The following is a 10,300-nucleotide window of genomic DNA, read 5'->3' as shown; positions in this document are numbered from 1 at the left end:
GGAGAGGTGAGAGAGTTGAGAGTTGAGAGTTGAGAGTTGGAAGTGAGAGTGAGAAGTAGGGGAAGGGGGTATATAAAGCGACGAGGAAGGGAGGGGAAGGTGCGGGACAAGCGGGAGGAAGTAGTGGTGTCTGGACAAGTGTCGGTTTTAAAATTAAATATCCTCCTTTTTTTTAATTAATTGGGAAATAAAAGAGAGACTTGAGGGCAACGAAATTTACCACGTTTAGATTTTGGGTGGGGTGGGGGGTTGAGTTTTCTTGGTGGCCAAGGAGGACTGGAGTGGGTCAAAGAACGGAAGGGGTGCCTACTGGCTACTGGGTGTGTGGGCCCTCAACTGGACTCGGTTTTTATTTAACTTTTTAACTACAGAAGACTGGGGGCCCAAACACCGAAGACGGTTTCAAAGTCAAGGGTCTAGAGAGAGTGGCCACTTTCTAAATCTTCTAATTTCTGAAACAAACGGGGTCCGGGTTTACGTGTTGTTTTGGGGTTTCAGTTGTACCGAGTATCATGTTTTAGTACGATTTCATGCTTTATTTTAGGAAAAATTGATCATCTCCAGATCTCTGCCTCTTAATCCACCAAGTTCGGAAATTTGAATCATAGAAATTTGATCCAACGATTACAAACAAAAGTTTACTTTAAAAGTTATAATAACTTTAGCCGTTTGACAGGGCCGGTCCAGAGATTTTTGAGGCCCGGGGCGACGCCAAAAAAAGTGCCCAAACTTCATATAAGAAAATTATTTATTTTCACACGTAAGACATTGATAAAATTATACTTAGAAAAGCACTTCAAACTCAATAATTTAGAAACACAAAAAGACTAATTTATTTTGTATTGAGAGAAGAAAACCAAACAACTATGGACTTATAAGTAGATAGATGATGAGTTTTGTTTTCAATTTGAACTTTGAAAGTGTTTTTGTATAAATCATGAGGTGTTTTTTCTTATTTACTAACCTTGTCAATATGGGACTAAAAAAATAATGATGTTTTCGAGTCTTTAATTGATATGTATTAGTAATGAATGAGCATTAAATTAAATATTTTGATAACATGTCATATAATAATATTTTGATAACACGTCATATAATTTACAAATTTGCGCTACAAATTTGGTCTACGTATTACTCATTGTTGAAGATTAGACTTGAATTGAAATGAATATTTAAAAATAACAAGCTACATAGCTACTAGCTAGTAACTAAAAATAAATTAACAACCAAACAAAAATTTGTTAAAATTGAAAAAAATAAATATGCCCATAGCGTTTCGAACTTAGGACCTCTTGCTAATTTTAAACAACAAAAAACCATTGCTTCTAATTAAACTTTTTGATCCTTTAACCAAATTTTATAAATTTATACTCTTTTGAAAAGAAATTTGTAAAAATTAGAAAGTAAATAAGCACATGTGGTGTTTTAAACTTAAGACCTCTTATTAATTTCAAATGACCAAACCACCTCTTCTACTTAAATTTCTGTGTTATTGAACCAAATTTTATAAATTTATACTCTTATGAAAACATATATAAATATACCACCCTAATAATTTTGGTGCCCCCAATATTTTTTGGCCCTGGACGGTTGCCCTGCTTGCACTGGGCCTGGGCCGGCCCTGCCGTTGGATCAAATTTCAACTGTCCGGATTCCTGAACTTAATGGATTAGAAGTAAGAGATTCGAAAATGATTCATTTCATTATTTTGGGATGTATAAACATTTTTGTGAGTTTTGTCAGTTTTAGTTTTGGTTCCTTAAGTTGTTTCGATTGTCTTCTAATAGATGCAATTTACAAAATAATAAATATAACTAAGTCATTCGATGTCACTTAGTACTATAGTTTAGTAATATTCTTTTTTATTTGTAAGCATGAGATTTCTCGCTGAATGTGAATTTAAACCATATTATTGCTAATCTATTGTGAAGCTTAATCCACTTCTCTACTCTCTTAATGTAGACGTCGTTTGTTAAAAAAAAAAAAAAACTAAACCATTCGATTAGAACATTATAAATATACACTCGCACTCAATTTCGAATCATTGTAGCATAAATTTAAACTATATTATTGTTAGTCTATTGTAGAGCTTAGTTTACTTCGCTACTCTTTTAATGTAGACATTGTTTGTTTTAAAAAAAAAAAATATATATATATATATATATATAAACTAAGCTAGTCGATTAGAACATTATAAATATACACTGCACTCAATTTCGAATGTCTGTAGCATAAATTAGGATAATTTAAAATTTGTTACTTTGTTACTTTATAAGATTGGAAAAGATGAGTAAACGCGGTCGGGTCCAATCTAATTTCCAATTTCCAATCAGAAAGCAGCCGACGTCGTATTTGCTCCCCACATTCAAGGAACCGCAGCGACATTTCCTGGTACTTTCGATTCCTTCACACATTGTATTAGTTGATAATTTCAGAGATGGGTTTATCCAATTGGAAGTTGGCAACTTGAAATCTCAGTCAAAGCACCACCGTCATTGATTAATTAGGGGTGATTAAGGGTCTAATCACGTGGGGTGTTTAGTTAGTGTGGTGGAGATTAACTGTGCTTAACTAGTGGTGCACATAGACTGTGGGTGATGGTCTTTTGTGCATGCCTAATTTTAGGCACACCATTTGTAAATGTTGGGGAAATCTTTGCCTTTAATTGGGGTTTGTAATCTGATTACTACAAAAATTCTTATATCACATTACTTTAATTAGCTTGTGTTTTGTGAAGCATAAAACTTCTCATGTGTGCATTAATTTTCTCATTCACCTAATGAGCACTAGAATCACAGAAATAAAATTATCTCATGTGCGCATTAACTTAAAATATCTTTCATCTTATATTTTTGGCACATTGTTTTATAAGAGAAATGCTTAAGAGACTCTTTCAAAATGGGGCTCTCTATAGATTTTCTGTCACCTCACAGTTTAACGTCCATTTTCATGCCAACATTATAAAATATTATGTCAAAAACCGTGAGGTGGTAGAGAGTTCATGGGAATCTCACTTTGAGAGAGTCTCCTTAGCATTTCTCGTTTTATAATGTTGGTACGGGAATTGACGTTAAACTGTGAGGTGACAGTTAGTCCATAAAAAATCTCACCTTGAGACAGTCTCTAATTACTACCACATTATTTTGGTTCAAGAATTAAAGTTAAATTTGGTTCACTTTACGGGAGGCCTTCTTAATTGGACGCTCGTACCACGTAGTTGTCAGGCCGAGACTCATTAGGCTGGATCGTAGGTGAGTGAATGGCGCTCGAATATGAAGTGTTAGTATCATTTGTAAGTTTTTTTTATGTCTTGGATGTAAAAATAACTAGATGACGTGGCATGATTGTTTGATATAGTTTGACAGTGTGACATTCCGCTTAGCATTCTTGAATAAAATAAAAAACAATCTTACTAACGATCATGTAAATTTAATTGACTCGTCGCATTTAAAATTCTTACATTGTTAAAGTACGTCATCGTATATATCACTTGTTTATGTGTTTCAACTTCAGCCTCCATTCTAAAGTACAAACTAGTAAATCTGTATGTCAAATCCTACTTTCTAATTCAATGTACACGTTTTAGCAGCCACAATATCCTAAACCACTTGGAATATGCTAAGTTAATTGCACAAAAGACCCATAAATTGTCGTGTACTAACTCAACACTCAACAGTTTTCTAATTCGCCGTTCGTATTACAAATTTGATGTTTGACCTGGAATATAATTTGTGTCACGCACTTGTACTTTCTGGAAATACCTTTTGACTACCTGTTTGAATTTGACACCTCCATTTAGAGGGCTTTTCTGGGATGGTTGGCTCTCGCGCTTGCTAGAAAGCAACAAGAACATATGCAAAGCATCTGGATTACTGACCTACTGAAGGGTTAATATCACAATTAATATTACATTAAACTAAATGGAGAAGCGGAAATAATTTGTATTTGAAACGCAATATGTTAAAGAAAATATCACATCACTAGAACAATTTGTTACGGACATTATAATTTAGAACAACGTGGTCAAGAGATGTGAGTTATTTTGGTCTTGTTATGTGGGGTTATATTTTGTTGAATACGTGAATAATCAAACTTTAAGAGTAATGTGAATTTGTTACTTGAAAGAAGGGTGGTGTTATCAGAACATTTGTCCGTTTAATCGAATAAATTAAAAAAAAAATCAAATAACAGAAATTAATAAAAAAATACGTGAGAATACAAATAAAAGTGTAGATAGCATCAGCCTTAAAAGAAATAAATGTCTTATCGCCTAAGAGTTTTACGTGGAGGTGTGTAGGATTCGGTCTGCCATATGGCCTACTTAAAGGCCATGACGGTTGCTGCCTTTTGGCAACTGCACTAAAAAAAAATAAGGACACTCAACAAGGTGAGGACTGGCCTACCCTTTGAGTTTATCTACATTTCCTCTTAATTCTAATTAAAACAAAATGATTAATAAGTTGCTTTGTGGCTAACAAGAAGTGGGATTAGTTACTGGGATTAGCTCGACGATTAAGGTGAGTAGAATGATAAGTAAGAGTAGACTAGAGACGTAGAGTTTGAGATTATAAAAGAAGATAATAGACATGTACAAGTAGATAGTCTCTTGACACCCATGAGTTACGAAGAAAACGTTGAGCACAGTCACGCGGTGCGGTATAATTAATTGGTCTGATACAATAGAGAAGAAGAAAGACTTATGTTTTAATATATAAAATTATAATCACTTGTTATGATATAAATCAGATTAGTAATAATTTTCAGTGTTAAATACATATTTCTCCGGAGGTGGGGACGATGACATGTCATTCAAATCGTGTTTTGCACTTTAGATGTTGCTAAACTACCCTACATAAAGGGACACCCCAAAAGCAGATGTTGTTTAGCAACTATTTAAGATTAATTACATTTATTTTTTTAAAGCCAGACATAAGAACATCAGTTAATATGTGGTTAATCACTTGTTTAAACAATTATCTAAAACAATAGGCATGAAAAGACAAGTGTTAAAGTAGTGAATAGGTACATTTCGCAAGGTGAAGTCACTGCTTACCTACGATGTCGTTTGGCATACATGCATAGCACGCAGCCCATATATTTTCATGTCAAAAGCTTAAAGTTTTATTGGTAAACAGACTAAATTTACAAAAACGTCCACGATGCACTCATAGCGCCGCAATAAGTTACTATATTGCTAAATATTGAAGTTATCATAAATATATACATTGTTACTGTTATTTACTTGAGATCGACAGAAAACCTCCTACAACAAATTGAGTGGTTTAAAAAAAATCTTAATAGTGGAAACTTCTAGTGATCACCAGTAGAAGAAACTAGAAAATGTGATGAGAAAAGTGGTGGGATGTTTTTTATTCCCTTTAAATGGGTCCAATTGGTGGCTTTGTTACGACAATCTACTCTTGTAGGGACTGGAAAGACTTAGATACATTTCAGAATTCTCCTAGCCACAATTGTTTGATCTACCAACGCTATAAACCAAACCCAAAACATATCATGTGAAATACGGACATGAAACTCAATTTCAACTACTGACCACCATGTGATGGTTGTGGTGGTGTGTTTGGAAGCATGTGATTACAGTGAACCCTTTTCATCCTTTTCTTTCGTTTACACCAGTCGGCCCTTAAGTTGGGCCTGATGGGCCTACTCAGTTGTACTTGTGGGTTGGCTATGATGTAATTACAATTCAGTCTAAAATTTGTTGATTCGAAACCCATTGCATCTGCGCCTCACCTATTGCCATGATTAATTACACTTAGATAACAACAAATTCGAAACGAAATCGGGTGGTTCCTCGAATCAGGAACAAAATTTAGAGTCCTTGCGAAAAGTATAGCGTGTTGAACGATGTGCAATACCATTAGCTTGGCAACGCGGATGGGCAACCAAAGTTTCACTGATCCTGAGAAGCAAAGCCTTCGAATCTTCCACAATATGCCACCAACGGACATGTTAGGAGAAGTCTCTTTCAAAGTTTTACTAAGGATTGGTTCCAATAACTCTTAAAGTGAGACTCAATTTCCGAGTTAACATTATTAAATATGAGAGCTGTTATTCCTACTCCAATGTCTTATCTTCCCACCCATTTTTATGAAATTTTTAATTACAAATTTATACATTTGTAAAATGACTAATAAGGATCTTAGTTACCTCCTTTTGCATTACTTTTTTTTTATATAAAAAATAAAAAAGAAAAGTTTGGGTGTGAAATAATTACTAAAGAGAGTTGTATCCCTAGGATTTTGGTTGCCCAAATCAGAACCCACCTCTCTGCAACTCTTATTTGCCTTCCCTTAATGAAATTTCAGAAAGCATTCTCCATCATCATCTAGCATAACCTCACATACATGCGTTCCTTGCAACAAAAAAAATCCCCCAAGGGTTAGGGCTTGAGAGATGGTGTAACTTCCTGATTTTTTAGTTAAAGTATTAATTTGAATTCACCGGGATTATTTCTTTTGTGATTCATTTGACTGGAGAGTTTCATACCTTTTTTCGTTGTCGAAAAGGAAAGAATGTGGCAGTAGAGAGTGGTTAAAGGGTTAGAGAAGAGAGTTGTTGGGAGAATGGCTAATCTTGTTAATTGGAAGTTTACAATTGAGATCATTTGGCTTTATAGTTTATTGGATTCCTTGCAGAAGAATTAAAAAAAAAAAAAAAACTCCAAGGGTTCCGACTTGAGAGATTGTTTACTTGAGTAAGCTTCTCCATTTTCAATCCCGACCAAACTACATCAGACTGAAGACTAGAAGACCTTGGTTTTTTTTTTCCTGCCTTTTAGAAGAGAGTAATATTATTTGTTTATATTTCTTTTTTTAAGAGAAAAGCTGATATCTAATTATATATAAGGGTTATTTTAGGAATAATAGTGGGTAAGAAAATAACATTATAATTTTTTAATTTTTATAGTGGGTGTAAATATAATGTGGATGGAAAAATAAGATAACGTGGTGGGTCTAGTGGCTTTCTAAAATATTATGTAAAAACCTGAAGTAACATAGAATTTATAGAAAATTTCATTTTCTCTCCTTAACATTTCTCCTAATACCAAAATGCCCGTAGGACTTGCGTCAAATTTGGGAATGCAACCGAATAGCCCGCGACACTCCTTCGGTTTCTGACCTGAGAGAGTTGACGGGCCCATTGCTGTGTTGTTATGATGCTTCAAAGCACCTCATTTCTTTTCTCGTCAAATTCCTTCACTTTCTCACCCGCCGTCGCCTTCCGCCCTCCCGCAGCTAGAACTTCGTCCTCCGCCGCCCCGCCGCCCTCCATTCGTTTCCCAAATTACCGATCCGCCCGCCCTCCCGCTCGCTGCTCTGGTAAAGTTCTAAACCCTGCAAATCCTCAGCCCTGAATCTGTCGATGAATTATAAAATGTATATTTTTCCATGTTAATTGTCGGTCTTGTTGTGATTAAGGATGGATCGCTAAGCTTTAAAGCATCGTAATTTCAATGAAATTTCAGAAATTTTCCATTTTTTGTCTAGCAATGGGTAATTTGGTCATCTGAAAAATAAAATTTATGGGTTGGTGGATATTTTTATTTATTTTTCTCATATAAAACAAAAAAAGTGCAAGATTGTGACTGTACAACTTCTGAGCCTCTGTTTTTTCCCTTGTGTGGTTAGTGAGTAAGAGTGAAGCGCTGAAAGTTGAAGCAATGGCAGCAGAAGACGGTCAGGATCCTCGCCTTGCTAGAATTTCATCTGCTATCAGAGTCATACCAGACTTCCCCAAGCCAGGTACATTATATATATAATACACACACACACACACACAATGTGTTTTTTCTTTGTTGGGTTTGATTTGATTTGATCGGTTTTTCGAGGTTTTTTACTTGCTGTTGGGTCCAATTTGTCATTTGGGTAGTGTGTGATTTTGGGTTTTACTTGATTTCTGGTCTCGAATGGAGGTTTTTGTGAGTTGTGCTTGGCTTGACTTTTTATGGCAGGGATTTTGTTCCAAGATATTACTACATTGCTCCTGGATACCAAGGCTTTCAAGGACACCATTGATTTGTTTGTTGAGAGGTACAAGGACAAAGAAATCTCTGTTGTTGCAGGTAATTCAATACATGCTCTCACTTTTAGCCAGTTTATCCTGAATTCGTTTCTTCACGAAATTTTAACGGCATTTTAGTTGCGCGCCACCTATGTTGGTCACTTATGAGATAAACTTTTATGGATAATTATTTCATATATCTGCAAATTTAGTCGGTTTTTGGAATTAAACTGTATCCAGAGCATAGTCTTCAGCATTCTGACGTTCTTACTGATTTAGTGGCTGTTTAGTTGTATATACTGAACATTGGGGGTATCTTTATGGTCTGAAGTTTTATTATGACATAATGCAGGTGTTGAAGCTAGAGGGTTTATATTTGGCCCTCCTATTGCCTTGGCCATTGGGGCAAAATTTGTGCCCATGAGGAAACCAAAGAAGTTGCCTGGTAATATATCACACCTTTTTTCTTTTCCTCTTAAAATGCATAAAATTTTGAGCTTTGAGAAGTTTCTCCGTATGTGGGATTCGAGGGAATCATTGGTTAGTGACTGGCTTACTGGGAGAATTAGGATAATTTACCTTTTACCCCATCTCGTTAAATACAACATGAATGTTATTTTACTCACAGGATGGATTGATCATCTATACATCTTTCGTTACAATGCAAATGTTAACTGATCCAATTACAGTCTAGTTTTTTTAGTCAGATGTTAGACATAGTGCTATACCCAGTTATGTTGGGAAATTCTGAGTACAAGGAATGAGTGTTTTTGCCCTTGAATTGTGATTTTGCATCACTCTTGATGATACAAGAAGATTAATTCCCTCATGGCGCATAAATTAAGTCAAAATCAGACATTCACATTATGATTTTCAGTCTAATTATACTAATTTTGCTGTTGTGACTTTAGAATAGGAAATGGTAGAAAGAGTGAAAGTTAATCCGATAGCAAATACATAGATGCCAAAACTCACTGTTGCTTTAAAAATATCCCAACGAAAAATAACGAGTGCTGGGTTAAATATCTTTATTCCTTCAGAAAGTTTGCATGAGTAAGTAGTGTTATTGTATCTTGGGGCTTTTCCTAACCACCAATTGGTTAAGAAATCATAAACAGTGTGGTTCTGGGTGTGCTAACATTATTTTACATTTTATTCACCCATCAAGTATCATGTGCTTTCAATAAATTTAATTCTCAAGATGGCATGCAATCTAAATATGTTTATGGTTCTGCAGGGAAGGTTATTTCTGAAGAGTACTCTTTGGAGTATGGAACAGATACTATGGAGATGCACGTGGGAGCTGTAGAAGCAGGTGAACGTGCCTTGATCATAGATGACCTCATTGCAACTGGGGGAACCTTGGGTGCTGCCATCAGGCTACTTGGTAGTTTATCAAACCACAAACTTTTTGTCTAAATGCTTATGGCATTGCACAACCCAAACGTTTGCTCTTTTTATTGCAGAGCGTGTAGGAGTGCATGTCGTTGAGTGTGCCTGTGTAATTGAATTACCAGAACTAAAGGTATGACACTAAAACACCCTTGATTAGTTGATGCCGAAGACGGAATCTGGATTTCGTTGTATTTTTTGGTACATTTAATGCACTACTGATGTGCTTATATGGTTTGTTTCAGGGTCGGGAACGATTGGCGGGGAAACCATTGTTTGTTCTAGTTAGCGGAGACGCATGACCGTGGTTTCTGTTGGGGCTGCAGATTTTCAGAAAAGCAACTTGATTGTTAGCAGGGGCGTACGGTTGATTATCGGTTTGTTTACATTGGGTGATTGAAGAGCTAAACAAACTTGGTAGATGTATGTACCACGTACTATGCAGAAATAAGTAGATTTTCTGTTTTCACTTATAAATCTGGTAATGTTTATTCAGTTTGATTTATGTCCAAAAAATTCAGCTGTTTTCCAATTGGGTCCAGTTTTATTTGATTTTTTATTATGCCTGTTTTGCTCCTTGAAAATAAAAAATATTTAAATTCTTTAAATTTGAATTTTAATCTTCAAATACCTTTATCTACCCATTTTCTAATTAAAAACATTTTAAAAACACATTACAACAAATCTTATAAGTTTATCAAAAATTAAAAGAAACATTGTCAAGGTAGATAAAAATTAAAAAAAAAAATTGTGCTGTAGGTAGATAGTATTAATTAATCCATGATAGAGGTAGACTTTGAATAAAAAACCTATTGTACAGATAGATAATGCAAAATGATCTGTGATACATAATTACATATACACTATGAGCAAAAACATATCG

At 35.0% G+C, this 10,300-nt stretch overlaps 1 protein-coding gene across 1 annotated transcript; it reads left to right on the top strand.

Moving 5' to 3' along the window:
* The first annotated feature begins 6,990 nt into the window (after positions 1-6,990).
* On the top strand, positions 6,991-9,949 carry LOC103441051 (adenine phosphoribosyltransferase 1-like). The gene is made up of 7 exons (XM_008379747.4): positions 6,991-7,343; positions 7,653-7,766; positions 7,976-8,086; positions 8,378-8,470; positions 9,263-9,412; positions 9,492-9,550; positions 9,663-9,949. The coding sequence occupies exons 1-7, from the start codon at positions 7,178-7,180 to the stop codon at positions 9,717-9,719; spliced, it is 750 nt and encodes a 249-aa protein (XP_008377969.2). The 5' UTR covers positions 6,991-7,177; the 3' UTR covers positions 9,720-9,949.
* Positions 9,950-10,300: the final 351 nt, after the last annotated feature.

Source organism: Malus domestica, chromosome 08 (genome assembly GCF_042453785.1).
Source record: "Malus domestica chromosome 08, GDT2T_hap1".
NCBI classification, from domain to species: Eukaryota; Viridiplantae; Streptophyta; class Magnoliopsida; order Rosales; family Rosaceae; genus Malus; species Malus domestica.
The sequence above is the reverse complement of the archived record's forward strand: the minus strand, read 5'-3'. Positions and strand labels throughout refer to the sequence as shown.

What these genes read in the sequence shown, in the direction of transcription:
- LOC103441051 (XM_008379747.4), top strand. Translation starts at nt 7,178, where the DNA reads ATGATGCTTCAAAGCACCTCATTTCTTTTCTCGTCAAATTCCTTCACT. An exon ending in ACCAGACTTCCCCAAGCCAG is followed by an intron (nt 7,767 to 7,975) that starts GTACATTATATA and finishes TTTTTATGGCAG; the next exon opens with GGATTTTGTTCCAAGATATT. An exon ending in GAAACCAAAGAAGTTGCCTG is followed by an intron (nt 8,471 to 9,262) that starts GTAATATATCAC and finishes ATGGTTCTGCAG; the next exon opens with GGAAGGTTATTTCTGAAGAG.